This window comes from Budorcas taxicolor, chromosome 6 (assembly GCF_023091745.1).
Source record: "Budorcas taxicolor isolate Tak-1 chromosome 6, Takin1.1, whole genome shotgun sequence".
Lineage (NCBI taxonomy): Eukaryota > Metazoa > Chordata > Mammalia > Artiodactyla > Bovidae > Budorcas > Budorcas taxicolor.
This window is the reverse complement of record NC_068915.1, coordinates 86667991-86693811: the sequence shown is the minus strand read 5'-3', so window position 1 is coordinate 86693811 and position 25821 is coordinate 86667991. Positions and strand designations below refer to the sequence as shown.

At 38.3% G+C, this 25821-nt stretch overlaps 1 protein-coding gene across 1 annotated transcript in view; it reads right to left on the bottom strand.

The window, feature by feature from the left end:
* SLC4A4 (solute carrier family 4 member 4) overlaps window positions 1–25821 on the bottom strand; it is a 309697-nt gene that overhangs the window by 200972 nt on the left and 82904 nt on the right. The window contains exon 4 of the mRNA XM_052642087.1: window positions 8804–8939. Coding sequence (XP_052498047.1) covers window positions 8804–8939 — 136 coding nt within the window. The remainder of the gene's footprint in view (window positions 1–8803; window positions 8940–25821) is intronic.

Below are 25821 nucleotides of genomic sequence, written 5' to 3'. Positions count from 1 at the left end.
AAACAAGAAAACATCATGATTTTGCTATTTATCATGACCAGAGAAAATGTTGCTTTCTATCACTTCAAAACTCTGAAAGATATTGGACAAGATAAAAAGGGGATTAAAAATTCTTTTCCTACACTCTGCACCAAAAGTTTAATGATTGAAAAATGTTTTCCTAGAAAAAGCTAAACACTCATCCAACTCACTGAAGATGAGAACAAAGGGCAGAGATCAGAGGAAGCTCTACATAAGGTATTATTTATAGACTGCTCACCACTCCCAAGGGGAATAAAAGAACATATTATTAGAATCATGAGTGAAAATAGATCAACAGATCAGCCACAACGTCAAGGAAAATTCAGATTTCTAATCAAGCCCAACACTCATGTGATTCATGAGTATATTAGCTATATTCTAAATTCCCTCTTTCCTTTCCCACTCAGGAACTTCTCACACTTCAATGACAACCTTATCCCAAACCTCACCCTCCACCCTAAGACCCTCCTCCTTCCCCCTGTATCCCCCAAAGTATAAGGAGTGGAGGTTTTCACATGTTTTTCCTCACATTAAAAAACCAACACCAAAAAGTTCTAAAACTTCAGAACTGGACCTTGTTTATTCTACAAAAGTAGCTTTGAAACATTCTGAAAGAAAGACCTTTAATATTCTTGTGTGTGTGTGTGTCTGTGTGTGTGTGTGTGTTGTGCATGTGTAAGTGTGTGTTAATTAGCAGTTCTTCACCTTTGTTGGTATTAGAACCACAGAAGTAAATGGAAATGAGAGAAAAATGACAACTTTACATCACATTCTTATAGAATTCTATGGATTTGCCCAGAGGATAAAAGGTAACTGGGTTATTTTGAAAGTAATCATTTTACAGAGTATATTACATTGGCTAACTTCAGGCATATTATCTTTTCAGACTTACGGAATCTCTAACATGTTGACTGGTGACCAGTATGTGAATCATATTTACATTTGATGTTATAATTTATCACTCAAGATGAGACTCTAGAAGATTCCACGGTATATGAAACCTAGTCGGAATTGCATATAATTATGTTATCCAAAAAGATGGTAGTAGTGGTCTTGCTTTTATTTCTAAGAGTATTCTTATTATGTGAGGGATAGAATCTTTGGTCACAGAATTTAAGTCCAAGATGAATAATAAGGGCCAGCTAGAAAGTCAGTAAATGGGAGTGTTCTGTATATTCAGCCTTTACTTCCCTCTTATCTCTCCTGAATGAGGACCACTTGCTCTTCTATCAGTTGCCATAAGTCCTTATAGCCAAATGCATTTTGTAAAAGAAAACTAAGCCTCACTTATGCACAGTATATGACAAGAGCTCTTTCTGCCATGATCTTCAATTGTCCAAACAATATAAGTTTGACAAAACCTTCTTTTTAAAAAAAGAAGTAAAACCATTGCATCCTTTTGTGACCAATTACTCTCCATAGTTCATCTTAAATATGATTTTGAACGAGTTTCAAAAGCATATTTAGAAATAATCCCAACTAGCTTGGGTTTAGAAAATAGTATTATTCAACTTCCTGAATTATACCAGTAAGATTTGGTCAAGGTTTAACCATAATGAAATGGGGATGTAAAGTCTCAAAACTAGCCATTTCCTTAAAATCTACGAAAGACAAGTATTGTCTCAAAGTTCAGTTTAAGTATCTATTTCACTTTGACTTCAGTAAATATTATATGTTGTGATGATATCATATCATAGTATAGCAAATAGCACAAGGTAATTCTGGGATAATGACTATTAAATTCCTTTAAAATACATTGTTTGAGGGACTTTCCTTGTGGTCCAGTGGTTAAGAATCTGCCTTGCCATGCAGGGAACACAGGTTTAATCCCTGGTCTGGGAACTAAGATCCCATATGTTGAGGGGCAACTAAACCCACATACCACAACTACTGAGCACAACCAGAGAGTCTGTGTGCCACAGTGAAAGATCCCGTGTACCGCAACTAGCACCCGATGCAGCCAACTAATGAATGGATGAATTTTTTAAAATACACTGCTTGAATTGTTCAAGGAACTGTACTTCAAACATGTAGCATAAAGTAATGGTTTGCCCATTTAAACAAACTGCAGGTAGTTTCATTCCAGAAACTATATATGCTATGTCTATCTTCCTCACATATCAAGGACAAATTTGAGAAAAAACTGAAAATGACTCAGTTCAAATCAGAACCCATTAAAGAAAAGGCTAAGGCAAAGGTACCGAAGTTCAGCCTATTCATGTGTCAGTGAATTTGTAAAGGTGCTTTAGAACCATGTAATTACAGTTCTAAAGACCAGACATTTTTACTGTAAAATGTACTAAAAGCTACTATCTACCCTTCATAATAACTATGAATAACCATATATTTGCAGTAAGTTCCCTACTTATCCTCTTGTCTTAGTTACTTGACATGTTATAGAAAAATTAATTTCAGAAGTTGGCTTTTTAAATGCTGCCAATCACAAAACTGTTATAACCTTGAAGAAAGAGTTTATTAGGTGAAGTTTATTTTTTCCAAGGTCTTAGAAGAATAATGATAAAGTACACTGCAGTTTAACACACTTTGAGTGACTGCCAACCAAACAGTATTTCACTAGTTTGTTGAAGAAATAGAAGGCCCACGGGAAACACTGAATATTTCGCAACTTTCCAATCGTGTGATTAAATATAATTAAGAAAAGAGAAGACCTCTAACTTAAAAACATGCCAGTTTTACAGTGGAAAATAGACATGACCTTTGCCCTAGAATATAATCCAACTATATAAAGCTATTAAAACAATAATAAATTTCTTGTTAACTAATAAATGCCTCATCGTACATAAAAGATGCCAATGCTAGTGCGTATCTGGGATAAAAGATATTTTTAAGGAGAATTCTTAAATTTCTAGATCAACTGTGAAAGTTTTTGCAAAACAGTGTAGTAACCACATATAATTACATAGATGATTAAATTCCTTTTTCTTACAGAAAAAAACACCTGGTCTCAAATGGAATTTTCCAGAGTAACACAGTGGAGAAGAGACAGTGGATTCAGTGTAGATTAGGGTCCCTCTGCAAACCCCTAGGGTATGGGCATGTGGCTATGTTTGATGGCCAGGCCCTGAAGTCAGGTTCTCCAAAGGGAGGCAGGGTCACTCGGCCAAGCAGAAACTGTTCCTCCATGTCGCCCACTAAAACTGAAACATCAGTACCCTTTTCCTTTGTTGGCTTGTTGGGTTTATTGAAACTTGTGATGTCTTTCTTTTTTACGCAGGTTTGGCAGTAGAATTTGCGTCTCACTGGGGAAGTCATCTTTAACACAGATTCTTATAACAGTGATGAATCCCAACATGGTCCCTCTGAATATTCACTGAGGGAAAACTGAAAGCCAAAAACCATGTTGGCAAACATCACTGACTCACAGAAATAAAGAGTTTGGAGTCATGGAGGGTTGTGACAGCCTTTCTAGCTGGCTTAAGGCCATCACCAAAACTGGATCATGACTTATTCTGTTACCAGTTTGCTTCATGAATCAATTAGCTGATGCCTAGTCACCTAGAAGGAAAGCTATGACAAACCTAGGCAGCATATTAAAAAGTGGAGACATCACTTTGCTGACAACAGTTCATATAAGCTATAGTTTTTCCAGTAGTAATGTATGGATGTAAGAGTCGGATCATAAAGAAGACTGAGCACCGAAGAATTGATGGTTTCAAATTGTGGTGTTGGAGAAGACTCTTGAGAGTCCCTTGGACTGCAAGGAGATCAAACCAGTCAATTCTAAAGGAAATCAGTCCTGAATATTCATTGGAAGGACTGTTGCTCAAGCATCAATACGTTGGCCATCTGATGTGAAAAGCCAACTCATTGGAAAAGACCCTGATGCTGGGAAAGATAGAAAGCAAAAGGAGAAGGGAGCAGTAGAGGATGAGATGGTTAGATAGCATCCCCCACTCAATGGACATGAATTTGAGTGAACTTCAGGAGATGGTGAAGGATGGAGAAGCTGGTGTGCTGCAATCCACCGGGTTGCAAAGAGTTGGACATAACTTAGGAACTGAACAACAACAACAGTCACCTAGAAATTCTTAATGAGAAGCACAGGATCATTCACTAGTACCAAATGTTCCATTAGAACTACTGCTACATCACTGAAAGTCAATATTAAAGTTTTGGTTTTTTGACTTTTTGCCATACCATGCACACTCAGGGAATTTTAGTTCTCTGACCAGGGTTCTCTAAACCTGCACCTCCTGCAGTTGAAGCATGGAGTCTAAACTACTGGACCACCAGGGAAGTCTCTGAATGTCAGTATTCTAATGACCTAACACTAAGGATACTCTTTTGAAAAATAATATTCTCTGTATTGCACTGATTATATATAGTTCTCAGGTCTGATCATTCTACCTTTGGAAAAGCCAGTGAAAATTCAAAGTTCTTACTTTCAGGAAAGAAAAAATCAGGGAAAAGATGTGGGAAAAAAGAGGGTGGTAGGGTTGGCTATACTTCAAACGTCATATAAATAAAGACTTCCCTTGTTTATAGTTTTACATGACTACTGTGCTTTGTGAGACTTAAATGGGGATATTTTTCCTACCAGTGAAAGCATTTTCCTTATTTTTTAAGACACAGAGCTAACCTGAACTTCCTGAAGTAGGACTAAAACTGCAGTAATGTTGAGACTCCATGTAGGATATTCTTGGTCAACTGAAATCATTAGTCAACTGAAAAAAGTATAAGACATTAAAAGGGTAAATACTAAAGAGGATGTTATTGTGTTCTATGGGGTGTGGACTCACAGCAGAAACTACACAGAGCTGGAGAGATCGGGCAGGTTAGCTCTCTATGAATAGAATAGTCCTTTTGATTGGAGTTTTCACAAAAAGCAAAGAATTCTGTTTAATGTTAGCCAAAAAAAAAAACCATGCTGCATTTTCGTATGTAAAATGAGTCCCTTTTAAGTCTTAAACTTTTATTAGTCTGGTAGGTTTTAGAGCTTTCCATGGGCAAGAAAATCCCCATCATGCCTGGAAACTGGACATCATAAATGGCAGTCATAAATTACTATCAAAATATTCAGAAGCAGAGTCATGTTGCAGGAAGTAAAACCCACCGACAGTCTGAATCACTTCTGGACACACAACCATCTCCATGCTTCCCAACAGAATTTAGGTGGAGCAGTAAGCTAAGAATCAAGGCTCTATTTTTCTATTCATTCATTCTATAAACAAGCAGTTTTCAGCGGTGGGCTGTGTCACAGGTAGTTGAAAACACTAGGAATATAGTGGTGACCAAAACAACCCCAAATTCTTGCCCTCATGGAGCTTTACTTTTATTGGAGAGAGACAATAACAAGATATGTTAACATGCCAAACGTTGGTAAGTACTAAAGACAAACAGAATAAAGGATGAGGGATAGGAAAGTTTGGGGAAAGCTGCTTGTTTCCAATGAGGAGGTCATGGTTGAATAGAGACCTGAAGGAGGTGAGGAAATGGGCCACAGAGATGACAGTGGGCAAGCAGGGAGAGCATTTCAGACAAAGGGAAGCTCAAGTGCAAAGGCCCTGACACAGGAGAGCATGACCTAACCCGTGAGGCTAGAGCAGAGCTAACCAGGAGGAGAGAAGTAGGAGATGAGGTCAAGAGATCACAGTGTAGAGTTCACGAGGGAAGTAAGGGCAGGTTCAGCGAGATGGACTAATTACAAAGCATCTGCAGTCATCTAGATGAAAAAGAATGGTGGGTTGGACCAGGGTTGTGGCAGCAATGAATGCAAGATAATGGTGAGACTCTGAATATCTGAATAACGTTGAGGGTAAATTAGATAGGCTTTGCCAGTGGATCAAGTAAGGGATGTAGAGAAAAGACAGGTGTCAGAAAGACTCCAATCTTTCTGGCTTGAGCAACTAGAAAAATGGAGTTGTTCACTGTGGTGGGGAACCTTGTAGGAAGAGCAGGTCTGACGTGGGAAAACCAGAAGCTCAGTTTCTGACATTTTACTTTGAGATGCCTGCATGCATGCTAAGTCACTTCAGTTGTGCCTGACTCTATGTGACCCTATGGACTATAGCCCACCAGGCTCCTCTGTCTCTGGGGATTCTCCAGGCAAGAATACTGGAGTAGGTTGCCATGCCCTCCTCCAGGGGCTCTTCCCAATCCTGGGATCTATCCCAATCCTGGGATCAACATAAGAAAGTAGTTCTCATATCTTCTACCTTGGTAGGCAGGTTCTTTACCACTAGCGCCTCCTGGGGAGTCCTCTGAGATGCCAACTATCCACCCAAATATTTGTTTTCAATCAAACAAGGCAAGAAGTCTGGGCTAGAGAACTATATGCAGATATGGCATCAGTGTATTGATGAATTAGTTTGAAACATCAAACAAAGGTCCTCTTCCAGGCTTTGTCAGTGGTGTGCTGGCTACCTTGGGCTGGGTATCTGGGTACACTGAGCTGTACATCAGTCAGAAAGAAATGGATTATCACAGACCTCTAACTTTGATCACATAATAATTCTAAGAAATTATTATATTTAGAACAGTAGACTCTAAGGCAATCAGTTCTCAGCTAATCATAATCATAATCTCTCCCTTCAGGGGAATGAATTTAATGAGGTAGACAAAATGAAAAAAAGAATATCACTTATATGATTAATTAATTAATAGTAATTGTGGCAAGTCCTATATAGGAGAAGTTATAGAAGGTAGACTATTGTCAGTATGTTTCTTTCTGGACAGTCTCCTCTGTGACACAGTGTACACCCACCACACTTTTTCTCCAGCAGTACAGTCTCTCAGGAACCCATGACATCACCAAAAGGACACATATGTTGTTCCGAAGGAAATAACCACCTTTTAAAGACGGTAAAGTATTCATGACCATCTTAACCTTTAAGAATCTTAAATGAAAATACTGTGTCCATCTCATTCAATTTTGAACTACTGATACAATGAGCTGTGATCCCTTCACATTTCTGGGACCAGAGGTCACATAAAATAAAGTCAAGTCTGCATTTGGCTGAAATTAAAAACAGAATGCAGTACCTGAATTCTACTCTATATAGGTACTCGCACAGAATTTTAAGATGAAAGTTAAGAATCAATGGTACTCTTCTAGTTGCAGCTGATGACACCAATATACAAAGAGGGATGGAATTTTAGAGCTATAAAATGCAATGATATTAGAAACAATGCAACCTAATATGACTCTCATTTGACAACATAAAAAACACAAGCTCAGGAAAACTACATGATTATATGACCTGCTAGTTAGCAGCAAAGTCAAAACTAAACCAAAATCTCCCCGACACTTAATTAATGCTGCACCAGTATAATTCTCACTCTGATCTTTTCTGTTAGAAAGAAGAAAAAGAAATAATGAAATAGAGATACTGGTACAAGTTTTCAGTTTGACAGACTTCTTCGGGAGAATGTTTTATCAACTAAAAGCATAATTTATGAAAAACTTTTAATATCCAGGTGATTGGTGCGAAGAGAGGGGAAAAAGAGACAACGACCAGGAAGAGGCCCCCAAGAGAGCAAAGAAGGAAGAGCTTCAGGAGGGAGCATTTGAGATGCAGGCGCAGAAATGAGTTATTGCTCACTTCTGTATTCCCAGTACCTAAAACAGTGCCCAACACATACTGTAGATTCAAAACGTTATGGCTAAATTTAATTGATTTGAAATAAATTACAGCCTATAAAAGGCATGTTGTTTGGGCTTCCCTGGTGGCTCAGATGGTAAAGAATCTGTCTGCAATGTAGGAGACCCAGGTTAGAGTCATTAAAAACATACTGGCTGAATTTAATTGATGTGAATTAAATTACAGCCTATAAAAGGGATATGTCCATATTATTTTGTTGGTGAAAGTCAAATACATTGAACCTCCATATAGTGATGACAACAGACCAATAACTGCCACTATATCAACATCTTTGTATTAAATGATTTTTATATGTCATAGACGATTTAATGTGGCATATATAACTAAATCTACATGTAGAAAGAAAGAAAAGCTCTGTTGTGAGATTAATGAAACTTTAGATATTTGTGCAGTGCTTAACAATTTATATAGCATTTCCACATATATACATGTATGTATGTAAACATCCATGACACAATGATATATCTAATATAACATGATATATATTTATAAATAAACTATATAATATAAATACAACATAGTTTAACATATATATTTATATATTGTATATCTTAAGTTGCATATATATATATTATATGTATATTTATATATGATGATGAATGTTATGAGCTGGCAGGTGACAAGGGTCTGAAATTAAACTCGGGTCCCTACTACTCCCAATTCAAGTGAACCTTCTACTTGTTTTCACTCTATTTTTAAAAGATGACAAGTTTTCACTTGGAATAATGGCAAGTTTGTGGACAATGGTCATTGTCTTTGCCACCTCCCCCTAACAGGGAATGGGTAACAAGTAAGACATGGTACCACAAGATACCTTGGCATATGGAGACCATGGGTATATCTCTCCAGGCCATCATTTTAGGTGCCTGACTTTCCCTCTTAAAAATATTTTATTGTTAAATACCTATAAATGGCGATTTACTTCTAATATCTTATAAAGGTTAAAATGAAGACCAATGACCCCAGCAGTGAAACAAAGGGTGTCCTGCATCCATGTCAATGTCAAAGAGAAGAAAAAGAATCCCTTTAATCTTTAACCAGCCAACCTCAGGCTCATCGGTCATTCAAAGTGCTCAGGTTAGAGAAAGGGGTTCACAGATGAGGATCCTGCCCCGTCCTTGTTTCCCTGGCTCAGTCCTGCACACTCAGTCATGCCTCACCTCGCTGTCTCCTTCCACTCCATCTCTTGCCCATCCACGGCCAGCAGCTCATCCAGTTCCGTGAAGAGCTGAGGGGGTGCTGGGCTGTCATCCTCCTCGCCCAAGATGAATCGGATGCGTTCTGCTGCAGGAGAGACTGCAGAAGTGAAAATACTGCGGTTAAACATCGGCTGGACAACCCTGAGCAAAGTGTAGCTCCGAGGTCTTCCTCTGTCCCCAGAGGTGGTAGGCTTCCCTTCCACATTTTCAGTGGACATCTTCCTCACTGAGCCTCCCTCGCCCCCAACCTAAAGACAAAAGGAATCCAAGGCCTTCTCTACTCCTTTGGTTCTGAACCGTGTCTCAGTTCTCCACCACGCTCCAGAAGGACAGAGCTCCAATTCCACGTCCCGACTGACGGAGAACCTTTAGCCCTCAGATGAGCTGAGGTCCAACCACGTGAGCTTCTCTCTTTCTCTACTGATGACCCATCCAAAAGTCTGAGACAGAAACCAGCTGGAGCCAATCATTTTCTCTACAGCAGTGGGAGGGGGCAAGACAGCACCCCAATCCTAAGTTTCCCCCAGGCCCCCGCCTCCCAGCCACCCTCCCTGTGCCCAATGCCCAAAGCCCATGCATGCCCTTGCAGGCTCCTTACTGCCCGTAACTGCCTAACTGCAAAGTTGATGAAGGAATATTTAACAAGACGGAGCCTCTTCTTTACATAATGGCAGTACCCAAAAATGTTTAGTCACACTTCAGTGCACTTGAAAAACAAGCCCAAGTAAAATATTGTACACCAGAAGGGGAAAAAACCTTCCAACTTGCTTGAGCACATAATTGAATGCCCTACTAGCTCCTTCTGACCCCATCTCCTAAAAGTCATGTAATGAAAAATTAACTAGAATCTCCTCCTAGATGTGGGCTGTTTTCTCTTTCTTTAAAATAAAAGGGAAAAAAAAAGGAAAGCTTTTGGAAACTGACAGTTGTAAGATAAAGCCCATGGATACTCCTTATAATCCCCAAAGAATGGTATATACATGTGACTGTGGTCCAAGTCCAAAGAATGGTATATACACATGACTATGGTCCGAGTACACAGATTTATTCATCTGTAGAGCTTTGTAGTAATATATGCTCTCAACCTAATAAAACAAAAATAATTCCTACCGTCTGAAAACTGCTATAATACTAGGCAGAATAAAATTCCATAGGTCAAAATACATTTACTACAAACTCATGAAAAATATTCAACCTACCTAGTAATCAAAACTAATTATTAAAATAAAATACATGTTTTGCCTATAAAAATGGCAAAAACTTCAAAGAATGACACTCTCAATGTGGGCAAGGGTTTAGGACATATGCACCAGCATCTTTCAATTTACATCACTGGTAGGAGTCCAAACAGAAACATCTTTCTGAAGGGAAATTTGAAAAAAATATGGAAATATTTTCAAAGTATATCTATCCTGTGAGCCAGCAATTCTACCCTAGAAAGATGTTCATTTCAAATAAATAACAGTTGCTATCGCAACATCTTATCTACAGAGCTGACCACTATAGTGTATTTTGTAATTGAGAAAACTAGAAAAAGCCTAAATGTCCAAAAAGGAGGATTGGTTAAACAGACCATTGGTTAAGGCCATTCAATCAAATACTATGTCATCATAAAACATAAAGATGAGATTGTTTTTTGACATGCATATCACATAATATTAATTGAAAAAATAAAACTACAAAATCACATGCATAAAGCAACCCACTTTGCCAAAGAAAAAATACACACATATCCATAAGATAGTCTGGAAACAAGGAAGCCCTCATTTTGCATGGTTCTAATGAGTGTGAATTTCAGCTACTACAGTTGAGTTAAATAACCCCAGTAGCCCAGCACCACAGCTTAAGTTTCAGTTGTGTGGTATATTAACTATGCGTAATTGCATAAAATACAAAGTTCACTGCTAGCTCTTCAGTCCATCAGCTACCATGTAAATAACATACGTGCATCATGATCATGACCAATCATAGCGCCCCTTTCAAAGTCTGCCAGTGACTGGTCACTACACATTTGTTATCCAGTTCATGCACAGACAGCAAAGTGCATAGTGGTGCGGCCTCCTCTTCTTGCAATGATAAATGCATATGACATGAATAATCCAAAGAGGGAGTTGGCCAACGAAGATGGAAGTACAGCCCAGAAACAAAAAGTACTAATGCTGGAAGTGCAACCTACGTCAAACACAAATGGAGTTAAGATCTAACTGATTATGGGAATGTAGATAACGCTGCCGTTCTCCATTTGAGAGACTCCAGATGTACAGTCAGGGGAACTTAGTGAAAGCAAACTCATTAACATAAATAGTAAGGCAAGTGGTTGTAACAAAATGATAATAATGTCCCAGAGGAAGTGATACTGGCAAAAAAAAAAAAAAAGAAAACCTTCACGTTTAAGAAACTCTCATACACATTTCCTGACATGGAAAGCACAAAGGATAAAATGTTGGAAGCTGATCCAGACTTAGGAATATGACAACTCCTCTGGGCCCAGAAAAGATGTTCACTCCATTTCATAAACTGTACTACAGGAAACAAGCAAACTACTTCTGACAAGATTTTACAAAGAAATCAACCGCTTTAATCTCAATGCTTCTAATGTTTTAAATTAACTTGTACTAAGTAAATACTGGTTTTATTATTTCTTTCATTTCCCTCTACCTTTACAGTCAACACTAAGAGAAATTTTAATGATTTGGAAAACTTTTTAAATGTCCAAGAACAATAATAACTTTTCTCATTGATCATTAGGATTGTTTTATATAATTTCAGCTTGCATAGTCATTTTTATGGTCCTGCAATACAATGCAAAGCAAGGACTGCCTGTATATATATCTTTTAAATGCTATTCAGTTTATTTCTAGAGCTTCTAGTTTCTTCTTTTTGCTTTCATATCAATTCTAATACATGCATAATTCATTCGTGTATTCATTCAGCAATATTTATTGAGTAATGTCTATGCTTTAAATAAGTTTTGCTTCAGGCTTTGAAGATAAAGCAAAGAACCTAACAAAAATATTCTAATTTATATGTTGGAGGGAAAACAAACATTAACTAATTAATTAATTAGTTAAGTGAATAAGAAAGTATATAAACCAGCAAACAAGAAAAACATCTGCAAATTGTTCTGTGCTTCCAGAACATTAAAACAAGGTAACTGAATACATATTAACATAAGATACAGTATGTTTTACTTTTGTAATTAGAAAAAAAGTGGCCTTGAAATTTCCTAAATCTCTGGGAGAAAAAAAAACCTAAAGTTCTAGGATTTTTGTGTAAAAACATTTGCAACGTCTTTCCAATCAAGAAACGGGATGTGTGATTATTTTAGAGGATCAGAGAACACATAAAAGGAATGATAGGAGGGTAAGAAACGATTGGGAGAATTTGGAATCTAAATACTACACCTAACAAGGAAAGCGTTCACATTACTAAAGATATAGCTATTCAGCACAGTGGTTCTGAAACTGACAGTCACAAATTTGACTGATTTTCATCAACGTTCAACATCAAAGATCCCTGAGACAGACAGAATTAGCTTTCAGAAAAGTCTATGTTTAGAGAATCAACTTTTTGTTCATTTCTAAAAGATGCTGTGTGGCTTTGTCTTCACCTCTAACAAAGAATGAACATCTCTCCTGCTTAAAAAACAAACTCTCCTGCACAGACCCTGCACAGTTCATCTGTGCTGAACTGGAATCCACAGAGCACTACTCTGCAGTCTGATGTTCTCAAGTTAGAAAAGTACAGCTCACTGCTTATCAGACAGCAACTTGCTGCACCTCTGCAAAACAGAAAGAAAGAAAGATGTCATGTTACCTCCAGGTCTTCCTCTCTGGGCACCGCGACTGAGCACCTTTCACAAGTTGTCTTATTTATTAAATATAGCCTCTGAGCAACCAGTATTACGATCTCCAGGATAAAATTCCAAAATCACATGTCATAAACTGGCTTGCCACTCTAGTTTCTTTCCTCAGTTGCTCCCCTCATCAAAAGAAAGCTTCTCCAAGAATCAGAAATAAGAGGTATTGTATTGTCAATATCAACATGTGGGAGAGGCATCTTCCAGGGCCAACAAACACCCTCCCCAATTTTTAACATTATTAACACCAAGATATGCAGGGTGCAATGAAGTATGTCAGGAATTCATTTTTCCCTTATAACTTTTGATCAGATAAAAGTGAAGTGAGTGAAGTTGCTCAGTCGTGTCCGACTCTGCGACCCCATGGACTGTAGCCTACCAGGCTCCTTTGTCCATAGGATTTTCCAGGCAAGAATACTGGAGAGGGTTGCCATTTCCTTCTCCAGGAGTTCTTCCCAACCCAGGGACTGAACCCAGGTCTCCCGCATTGCAGGCAGATGCTTTACCGTCTGAGCCACCAGGGAAGTCCTGGTCAAATACAGAAATGAGCTAAATACGAGCTATACCATTATTTTCAGACTCCTTAGCCAAACTGGGTTTGAATCCAAACTCCTTTACTTATTTGTTGTGTGATCTGAGACAAGTTAGTTATCCTCTCTGTGTCTCAAGTTCCCCCACCTAAAAACTGGAATGGTGATGATCACCAGAGTAGCTAAAATACAAGATACAGATTCATTTAAAAATTGCCAGCCCTTGCCAGCAAAACCTGCCTGGCTTCTAAGAAAGCAAGCTCTCACAGCTGTTAGCCTTGACAATCCCTCTATGTTGAAAAGATACTAGATAAGAAAGAAAATAGCCAAAAGTTCTGCACGATTTACTTTAGTAAATTAAATGGCTTCAGTAATGAGAATGCAAAGGTGTCCATACAGTCCAGGAAATAGCCAATAAAAGAACAAGAAAATAAATAAGCCCTTTCAGTCTTAATTTAATACCAGAGGAGTAGGGGGTTTGAGAACATCAGAATATCACAGAATATACACATGAATAGATTACAATTCTAAGTAATAACTAATCTAGTTTCATCATAAAAGAAAACCTAGAGAAAAAAATGAGAGAGGGTAAGAGAAGAAGAAAGAAAGGAACGAGAAAGAGAAACTGTCAAATTCATCCAATTACTTTTGTCAGAACAGAAGGTCTGCAGATCAAAATGAAGTTAATGCCTTTAATCTGCTTTGATTTTTTTTTCCTTTTTTCATTCATCCTCTGGGTTAAAATATATTTTGGGTTTTTGAGTGGTTCAAGAATTCCCTGGAGGGTCCTACTTGAATGTGGTTACCTCTGACCCAGGTCCACCTGTCAGAGGGCAACGTGATGGTCTGCAGGGGCTGGGGACACGTGGTGCCAGCAAACCCCTGCTACCGACAAGAAGAAGGCAAATGCATGGCAGGAATGCTGTCCACCCACTGCCACCAGCAGCCACCACAGCAGACATCATCCTCACACTCTCTCCTGCGGAGCTTGAACTTGGCCTCCGCATTCATCTGAGCAGCCACCATCCACATATCAGCGAGGGCATGCAATGAAACCTCTCCACCATGCCTTGGCTACACAACTGTCTACTCCCCATTTGCCTTTCTCGTCACTCTGGCCTCAATCTGTGTGTCCATCCTTGTCTCCCACAGCAACCCAGAAGTGTCCCATGACAGAATACAACTACACTACTCTTTCCTCTCTGATTCCATTTCTAAGGCCCAGTTGAAAATGCTAACTTTTCCAATAACCTATAGTAACCATTCCCCAGAAATGTGAATCTCTCATTTACTGAAATCATAACTACACTTTGAATTATTCACTGAGGCACCAACCAATACATGGCTTGCTCGTTATTACCTAACTTTTCTAGATGTGCCTTGTCTCTCTAACTAGGTCACTGAGGTCCTAGAACACAGGGGCTGCGTTTTACACACCCTCCTTAAAGACCGATACAATACTGTGCGCGTAAGAGCCATTCTGAGTATTAATGAATTAAGTTAAGTCGCTCCCTCAGTCGTGTCCGACTCTTTGCGACCCCATGGACTGTAGCCCACCAGGCTCCTCTGTCCATGGGATTCTCTAGGCAAGAATACTGGAGTGGGTTGCCATTTCCTTCTCCAGGGGATCTTCCTGACCCAGGGATCGAACTGCATTGCAGGCAGACGCTTTAACCTCTGAGCCACCAGGGAAGTAGATACGGCTAAACAAACCTTGTACATTTTCCAGCACACAAATATGTGCTTGCAAAAAGCAGCTGACATCAAGGACTCTGAAATGGAAAATATAAGTTTTGAAAACTGCCCTTATTCTACCCTTCCCCTTAATCCATCTTTGCATGAACTGTACCAAAATACATTCGCCATTTCCTGTTATGTCACATATAAAAGAATGAATACTTCAGGTCAACTATTTTCCTCTGCTAGATGCAATCTCCTTCTACCCTGAGGGACCACAACATTTAATGTGCACATCTATTAAGACATTTAATATCCATGGCTCGGTGTGTTATTCATTGCTGTACTTGGTCTTCACAGGTTTTCATGCCTTACCTAAACTGTTCTTGGCACCTATCACATATACAGTGAAGTTATACAAAAGAGAATGGATGGCACATTGAGTAAAAGAATGAATGAAAAAAATGAATAACATCTATTCTGCCCCAGTTCCTCACAGGATATCATTCTATGCTTCTGTCCTCTGCCTCTTGTTAATAAGCTCAACTAGGAAAATGACATGGTGGAAAAATGCAAAAAATGGAAAACAGGGGGCAGTGGGGTTAGCAAGATTTGAAGTATAGTTCCTACACTTTCATTTGGTACTGTAACTGATTAGTTTTCAGTGTATTCAACATGCCATGGTATTTGTTGAGATAATACAAATATTTTTAAGATAATATCTCTATCTCCAAGGAAATTAATGCTGGAAGATAACATATAATAATGTGAAACGTGCTATCAATAAAAATGTAATACTCAATATGTAAGACTTTTGAATGGTTACACTGGACTAGGCATTGTGTGAAGCACTTTCCATTTACATAGTTTATTTTACACAACCCTATGAAATATCCACTACTATTATTCTCTTGTATTTCTTTCACACTACAGCTAGGGAAACTTGAGTATTAAGAAGCTAAGATACTTCTCCAAGTTGACATAACAATAAGTGATATGACCTCAAATCCACTTGTGTTATTTCCAAGCCTACTTCTTAGCCACCACACTCTAATGGATGATCTCATCTTTAAAAATGCTCAGATCTCCATATGAACAGTACAGACAGTAAATGTACTGGATTTCAGAAGAGGCAGAAATCATAATGGCATATGAAATAGTCCTAAAGTAAATTAATCGGACATTTGGTTCATTATCTGCTGAAAGGCAATTTGTGAACGTGCTCTTTTATTTTTGGTCTGTAAAACCTCCCACTGTGGTCACCCTGCAGGCTACCCCAAAAAAACTTTTTTTCAATAGAAATAATGACCATAATGAACATTCATATTGAGCACGACAAGTTTACATGCAAATCCCCTTCTGTGGGTTAAATGAGGACTTTTGGATTTTGTATTTTCTCCTTGTCAAAGTCCACCATCTGGTAAAGTCTTAGCTCTCAAACCAAAGTATAAAAAGAAATAACTATTTGCTTCTCCAACTTATTAATGTGCTATCACCAACTGGTTTATATAGTTATCATTTTAAGTATTCATTTCTCTTCTTCATGCTGAGATAAAAGTTTGTAGGTCAGTATCATGGTTGTTAAAACATTCACAATTACCTATTAGGCCACTGTAGTACTCAAATACACTTAAATGTATATATAAAATCCTCAAACTTCTTTTCACATTCATAACTGCAAGAAATGATTAAATAGCTAAATGTATAAATCTCCATATTCATACAAATCTTTAACATACACACATACATTGCAAAGGCATTTGTTACTCCTGCCCACCTAGCAACCCTGACCCTTTTTTTTTTTTTCGATAACAGCACCCCATTTTCCTTGGAGAAACATCTTTATACTTAGAAGTCCACTGATATTGAATTACCCGCTGTGCCCCAGGCCTGGACAATAAGAACATCACCATTCTTGGCCACAATAATTAATTTTTGACTGGACATTTTATCTAATCCAGGACAAACAGAATAAATAAGCATTAGCTTTTTTTTTTTTTTGAACTTCCAGGAAATAAACCTTCACTTTATGCTTAAGGTGCTAAGATGGTAATAAAAGCTTTCAGTGTAGATGGCCACCTTGCAATCCTAAGGGAAAAGCCTGCCTGGGAATAAGGAACTCAGAACCAAGACAGAAACAGGTTCCTGATACTATCATTTAAGCCCCTAGATCCAACCATGCCTGAAGTCAGTAACTTTTCAATCATATGTAAGGATTCCCTTTAAGCTAAAAGTAATCAGAGGCAATATTTTTTGTCACTTGCAACCAAAGAGTTATGATATAGATGTCTATGCTTCCATTTGAATGAGTTAGGGTAGGGCAAACCTATATTAGCCATCCATGTTTCAGCTCCTTCAAATTAACTGAAGAATCTGTTTTCATCAATCCAACTTTTATTGGAGTGATCTGTTCAAGTCATGAGACTTTATCCATGCCTGAACTCACCTCTCCTTCAACATATCCAGAAAATGACTATTGATTTACATGCTGGCAGGCTCTAGACAGGTAAATTAGATGGTTACTTTTTCTGTTTCAAATTAGCTAAGAAATTGAAACAGGCAAATAGCATTCATTAAGGTGGATAATTTTTTAAAATACTTAGGTATCCATGTATTTTAAGCTCCCACACATGAAAAGCTGCCAATTATCACAATTATCCGTAATATGCCATGACATTATTACTCAGCTATAAAGAGTCAATAGCAGTAAAAGCCTGGATTTCAGATTGCTACCAATTTCAGCCAGCAAGAGGTGATAAAAAGTGGAGTTTGCTGAGACATTTTTGGAAAACACATGTGTCTTAGCCTTTCATCTTCAAAATATTGGAAAAAAATTAATTTACCTAAGGGTAGCATTACAAAAATGTTAACAGGATGCCAGTCATGTCTATAAGCTATTCAGAATTCTTTTTTTTAATTTAAATTTATTTTAATTGGAGGCTAATTACTTTACAATATTATATTGGTTTTGCCATACATCAACATGAATCTGCCACGGGTGTACACGTGTTCCTCATCCTGAACCCCCTCCCACCTGCCTCCCTGTACTATCCCTCTGGGTCATCCCAGTGCACCAGCCCCAAGTATCCTGTATCCTGCATGGAACCTGGACTGGCGATTCATTTCTTATATGATATTATACATGTTTCAATGCCACTCTCCCAAATCATCCCACCCTCTCCCTCTCCCACAGAGTCCAAAAGACTGCTCTATATATCTGTCTCTTTTGCTGTCTCGCATATGAAAAGGTGGTAGCCCTTACGTTCTCCGATTTATTCTGCATTTCTCCTTCATGATTTCTGCTAACATGGTGTGTTGGAAAATTAGAACTAGGCTTTTCAGTGGGGTTACTATGTGTATTTACAATGCTGCTGGGAGTTCCCTGGTAGTCCAATGTTTGGGATTCAGTGCTTTTACTGCCATGGTCTAGGTTCAATCTCTGATCAGGTAACTGAGATCTCACAAAACCACAGCACAGTCAATCAAAATAATAAATGCTGCTAAGATGTTCACAGAGAAGCAGTCCCAGTGATGGCCTAGCAGTCAAACAAATTTTATCTATGAAACTTCAGGGCACATCATATTGAAAAAAACATTGGCTCAAAGTCTTTGGGGTCTGCTGATGCTTTTAATTAATCATTCCAATTATATTAATTATATTAGTAACATTATTCCAGTATTTCAGTAATCTCTTTCAGAAAGACATAAAATTTTAATCAGTCATTTTGGGTTTTAGCAAGCTCGGTAGTGATCCAAATTAAGTAACTGTTACAAACGGGGCTGTGTCCCTGACAAATTTCATATGTTGGAAACTCTAGTCCATAATGTGATAATATCTGGAGATTATTAGGGAGACAGTTGAGTTTAGATAAGATTATGAGAGTGGATCCCTGATAATGTGCTTAATGCACTTATGAGAGGAGACGCCAGCGAAGTTTACTTCCTCTTTCTCTCTGCCATGTGAAGGAGACACAGGGAGAAAGCTCCCATGTGAAGCCTGGAGCTGGGCCCTGACCAGGGAACAAAATCACCTGGTACCTTGACCTTGACTTCTCGGCCTCCATAACTGTGATGAATAAATTCCTATTGTTCAAGTATGGCAGCCTGAACTAACACAGTAACTAATCAATGTTAAAACTGAACTTTTTGACTTTTTTTCTAGACTTCTCTTATCACCCTATCATTTTCCCTACTTCACTGAATCCAAGTTTGCATGGTATTCATGAGCCCTTGGGGAAGAAATGGGCTCACAGAAATAGTAATAACCCAATTTCATTGACACTGTCCCAGTTGCATATCGTGAAAAATCTGCAGTCTGCACCCCACTGATATATCTACCTCTGAAGTATTTTCTGGGTCCCCAAGGGATGATTCACACTTATCCTTTTGGCTCCAGCCCCATTGTTGATGCCCTCTGTCTGCAAAATCATCTAGAGAGGGTACCAAACTATAGACATAGTCACTAGGGCCCAGCGTGGCAGTGTCAATACCCTGCTAAGGAAGCCAGCACCCAGAGTTTCCAAGGAGGCAATACCCAAGGTGCCAAAGCAACACAATAGTGAAAAAAAACAGCAAGTGACCAAGAAGTCTGGATGGAATGTCATGACCAATAATGTGGATCTGATGAGTCAGTACATTGTTCAGAGTGTTACTGGCCCCTGCTAGAGTCGTAAGTTATGTCTTTTGACACCTATTACATGCCAGAGAATTTCCAGAAGAAAAACGACTCAAGCAAGGAAGAAGAATTCCTATAACCATGCCTATTCACTCAAATGTAACCAGAAGGGTGTATCTGCCTTGTTAAAGTTACAAGATACCTAATGCCTTGCACATTTGGATAAGCATTAACTTTGGTTCTTATTTTTAACTCCCTTCTAGTCTTTTGTTCAGATCAAATTCCTTTCCCCAAAGAACCAGCTTTATCCTGATCCTTCCGTGAATCAATACATTCTGTTTTGTTTATTCCAGTTATAATTGGGCTTCTTCAAGCTTACTGATTTATATAGTATGTATACAAAAAAAACACCAGAACCAAATGTTAACAATTATTATCCCTAAATGATAGAATTATTGATGATTCTTGTCTTCCTCATTTTGCTCATGTGTAATCTCCAAATTTTCTAAAATTAACATTAATGTCATTATTATAAGGAAAACAAACCTATTAAGGTATATTTAATTGCTAACTTGAGGGCAGTCATGTCAAATTAGTGCCAGGCACTTCCCTACCATACTTGAAATTGCAGAATCTCAATTATCTTTCTCAACAAAACAAGCATAACCCTCATGCATTTGCCTTTACTGCTATCTAGGGATTCAAACAGCCACTTCTGAACCATGTTACAGGACTGGCCATGGTTCTGAAAGCAAGCAGATGGAGCAGCCACAAAGGTCTAAAAATAATTCCATGGACTCAGAAGAATGGGGACAGGGTGAGGGGCTTCATGCAATTGGCTTGGGAAAGCAAGATGCTATCTGTAAAGAAGAACTCACACTCTAATTAAGATGGTTAAGAAAAAGGCCACCAGCAAGCTCTTCCTAAAAGATGGAAAAGTTCCCAATGCATGTCACAGTTTCCATTTCCATTTTCCTTTAATTTCTTACTCCCTACTTCACTTCTCTTTGCTCTGCCAGAGCTGTCCATGATAAGCTTTACATGATGAATCACTCTGCTTCAGACTGAATACATCAGCATTTTCTCCAGGTTCAACTCAGAACAATTATCAGCACAATTTATACCCTGAGGTTCCTAAAGTCAGACTCAATTCTCATCAACATTAAGAAATCTACCCGATTCCCAAAATATCCTCTACAGACTTGCTCGAGTGCAACTCTTTTCTATACAAAGTAGCTAAATTTATTGCTCCAATATTAGCATCACAACCACCATGGCTAAGGCTGCCATTAGATGCCTGCATATACAAAAGAAGGCATCCTCCTTCCTGCAGACTCTCTTTCAAAATGCCTAAGAATATAAAGGCACCAAGCCTAAAGCAATCTTTAGGACTTCTGACCTCATCCCCACAAGACCAAAATATTTTACCCATCTTTCCTGGATAGTGATATTGAGAAAGTGATTCAAAACATAATCCTGTTAAAAAGGAAACATTACATAGGTTCTAATTCTTTCTAAAGAAAAACAATCACATTCTCCACAGATATATCATTGCCCTAAGGATTTTGATAGAACTCTGAAGGTAATACAGAAACATCGGCAAGATTCTATAGTAAGCTTTTCTTGTTTTCTGCCTTAAGTCTGCTCTGACTTAAAGATCCAAAATTGGTGGTGAGTGATCCCTTACTTCTCTAAAGCTTAGTTCCTTTCTCGGCAAAGAAAAACATACAGAAGGTCCTCCAACATGATAGACCTGACTTTAATAGTTTCACTGTTCTCACACAACATGATGCTTCATTTGCCTTGTTTTAACCTTGGAAGAAAAGCTATGGCAAACCTAGACAGTGTATTAAAAAGCAGAGACATCACTTTGCTGACAAAGGTCCATATAGTCAAAGCTATGGTTTTTCCATAGTCACATATGGATATGTGAGTTGGACCATAAAGGCTGAACACTGAAGAATGGATGCTTTCGAATTGTGGTGCTGGAGAAGACTCTGGAGAGTCCCCTGGACTGCAAGGACATCAAACCAGTCAATCCTAAAGGAAATCAACCCTGAATATTTATTAGAAGGACTTATGTTGAAGCTCCAATACTTTGGCCAGCAAGATTGAGGGCAAGAAAAAGAAGGGGTTACAGAGGATGAGATGGTTGGATGGCATCACCGACTCAATGCACATGGGTTTGAGCGAATTCTGAGAGATGGTGAAGGACAGGGAGGCCTGGGGTGCTACAGTCCATGGGGTCACAAAGAGTCAAACACAACTTAGTAACTGAACAACAAAATCTACCCAGAAGCCTCTGCATTATTGAAGCCAACCAGCAACATAAGTCCACTGGCCAGCAAAGACCTCAAAACCAGGCCAGAATTTTAAAGACTGAATTCTTTACTAGCAGGTAAAGCCTGAATTCAACTACTTCAGAAATGGCACATGCTTTTGCTATACATCAACATTGTAAAGTAATTAGCCTCCAATTAAAATAAATAAATTTATATTAAAAATAAATAAACAGCAAAAAAAATATAAAGGTATATATATATACTTCAAAATCCCCCCAAAATGGTACATGAATAACAGGAGTCCAGTTACTATAAATGATAAGTTTTCAGGCTGTTTCATTAAGTACCTTCCCAAGTTATTAATAGAGATTTACTAAATCCATTTTCAACAGCCAATAAAATGAGATCAGCTAAGTTTTGAAAACCATATTTTAGAAGAGAAGAGCATCATTTGTTATAGAAATAAACTTCCTTCTGAGTTATCCATACAGTTAAACCACACAAAGCTGATGGACACCACAGATCAGACTGTGCATGTGGGCTGGTTAGGGATTTTCATTACCCATTAAGGTCTGCTGTGAATCATCTATGTATTTCACAGAGTAATGTCAACAAACTAAGGAAGTCACCCTTTTCAACACAGTATGTTTTCACTATAATCCTTCTATCTGACATTTCTTTATCCCTTATATAAAAGGTTTGTTTATGACTTCAAGTCATCTGGAGATAACCTCAGTTCATCAGAGGAGAAAGTAAATGAGCACCACTTCAAAAGTCATTCATTACAAACACCCTGAGTCTGCAGAAAGAACAGGCAGAGAGAGTATTTAGTCACTTCTAAGTCTTGTGGTGATGTGTAAGGCTTGGCCATTCCTTAACTGGCTGCAGAATTTCCAATTAATTATCAGTCACAAAATTTAGAGTTCCTTTGCCTTCTCAGACCACTCTTTCCTTAGATCCATCATGGCTCTAAGCTGGTTTAGAAATACTTTTGTCAATTTATCACATTTTTGAAAACCTACATAAACTCAAATCTGTCTTTCCTAACACTATGTTCAAAAAATGCTCTAGTAACCTTATAGAGATTCACTTCAAAATTGTCCAACCCCTTTGCCACTTTCTTTATGAGGAGGGGCACGCAGGAGCCATGAACAAAGTGGGATATCTGGGATTCAGCTATAAAGGGACACAAAGAATGAGACAGAAAACTCTTAATAAAGTAATAGAAGGTCTCTGGGTCTGAATAAATGAGACAAGTCAAAATCTCTGACAGGAAGCCAAGGCCAAATGCCAAAGTCAGCAACTCTAAACAGCAAACCTAAAGGAACCAAGAGAAGGAATCAAGATCAAGTAACCAAATTAAGAGTGAAAAGCTAGGATAAACTGAGATAAAAGCAACAGTATGGATAGGTAGGTGAGTCAGTAGGTCAAGGCAAATATTAAATATAAATACTCAAGTTGTCGAATAATGTGAAAATGACCTAAAGAACTACTGTTGTTTTAGGGGGTATGATGAGATGTGGTGATTGTTCTCAATGTATTTTAAGGAGGACTCACACAAGATACTATGTGTACTAAGTCACTTAGTCGTGTCCAACTCTTTCCAGCCTCATAGACTGTAGCCCATTAAGCTCATTTGTCCACGGGATCCTTCAGAAAAGAACACTGGAGTGAGTAGACATCTCCTTCTCCAGGGGAGCTTCCTGACCCAGGGATCGAATCCACGTCTCCTGTGTCTCCTGCATTGGCAGGCAGATATTTTACCACTAGCGTCATCTGGGGAGCCATGTAAGATACTAAAGACTCTCCAAATCTTGCTGATATGTTGGCAAATCCCCCCCATGTGATCAACAAAATGTTCACAGGAGCTTTTTCTCACAATCTCGGGGGAACTATATCTTTATAGCTTAGGAAGCATTCATTGTTCAGATGGAGTTCTGCACATGCCCTCCTGTCTAATGACTGCCAGGCAACTTAGCTATTGAGACAACACAGCCCTGAGTAAACAGTAATCATGGGTGGAGTGATAGAATTGGAATTATAAGTCCTAGATCCCGTGCTTGGCTCCAATTCCAAATGGTCAAATCTCCCTTACCCTCTGACTCAAAGAGACCTTCCCTGTCTCTTTGACATATAACAATAGGAAAAGGAAAAAGAGAGATTATTACAAGGTATATCCATGGATGCTGGAATTGAATTTTGTTCTTCTGCATTACAACATCTATTCAGAAATACAAGACAGTGCTATTAGATCCAACAGTCTTCTAAAGCACTGTTCATGCTGTTATTTTTCATTTCACCTTTCCTTTGAGAAACAATACCTCTGAACAAATGCAAAGACTAAAAAAACTACATTTGGCATTCCTAAAGGTAAAAACTAGTAAACCTTAGCAATGTTCTCACCCTTTATTTACCCCTCTTTTCAGTTAAAGACATGTGGTGAGCAGAAACTAGGAGTATTTAAACACCAGCTACATAAAGAAATTGTAAAATCAATGAAAATATTTACTCTTCCTTTTTCAATGAATTTATCATCAATAGTGGCAAGAAAAATGAACCTCAGTTAAAAAGATCTAAAGAGGTAAAGGCACATAACCCACTCCAGAGACCTAAGTGAGCATGAAATATCTAAGATGATTTTAAAAAACAAGACTTCACTGGAAGAATAACAAAGGCCGGAAGGATGAGGTATCCCAAACACAGAAAAGGAAAGGTATGTGTGATGGGTCACAGATTAATAAGAATACATGGTGAAAGGAACTAAGCTATGCACAAGGGTGACTTACTGAATGTGGAAATTCTGTGTAGCGCATACATTTTGATGCACAGATCCTACTGACAACCATCTACTTTTTCTCTTCAAGCAGTGTCTGTTTTCAAAGTAAATATACATCAGCAACCCAAGAGATATTCAATAAGTATTAAACAACACTGGTTATTTCTGAGCTGCAACAAAGCACAGACACATGAAGATTATTATACCATAAGGTATACTCAGTCTCTACACTTGCCTAACAGATTTAGGAAGTTTTGTTACCAAGTTCCTTTAAAAAGTCTAGTTTTTTAAAACAAGGGTCTAAATATTTTTACATATGCCATTGCTGATTTACATAAGAATAAATATAGTTATTAAAATACACTCTGAACTTCTGCCTTGTATACTCAAAGAAAAACTGGCCAATGCCCAGTTCTTATGAAGTTATATTCATCTAATCTTACTTGAAACCACACCCCGAAATGCTATCTAATAGTTACTTGTGATCTCAGGTAACTGAATTCTGAAAGTCAGTTAATAATCATTTTTTCTGGCCACTATTATAAAATAGACCTAAACATTAATATTTGTATTTTTGGACATTAAATCAGTGGCTACCAAATTTCTCCTACAGAATAATTCATCTGAGTCATACGCATGGCTATGCCCAAGAATTCACTTCAGAAACATCAACTGCCATTAAAGTTTTTCTGAAATGTTTGTATGGTACATCCTGCCATGAATGACAATTGGTTAATTTGCCTATGAAATTAGTATGCTCTGAACTGAAGATCATGGCATCCGGTCCCATCACTTCATGGGAAATAGATGGGGAAACAGTGGAAACAGTGTCAGACTTTATTTTGGGGGGGCTCCAAAATCTGCAGATGGTGACTGCAGCCATGAAATTAAAAGACGCTTACTCCTTGGAAGAAAAGTTATGACCAACCTAGATAGCATATTCAAAAGCAGAGACATTACTTTGCCAACAAAGGTCCATCTAGTCAAGGCTATGGTTTTTCCTGTGGTCATGTAGGGATGTGAGAGTTGGACTATGAAGAAGGCTGAGCGCCAAAGAATTGATGCTTTTGAACTGTGGTGTTGGAGAAGACTCTTGAGAGTCCCTTGGACTGGGAGGAGATCCAACCAGTCCATTCTAAAGGAGATCAACCCTGGGATTTCTTTGGAAGGAATGATGCTAAAGCTGAAGCTCCAGTACTTTGGCTACCTCATGCGAAGAGTTGACTCATTGGAAAAGACT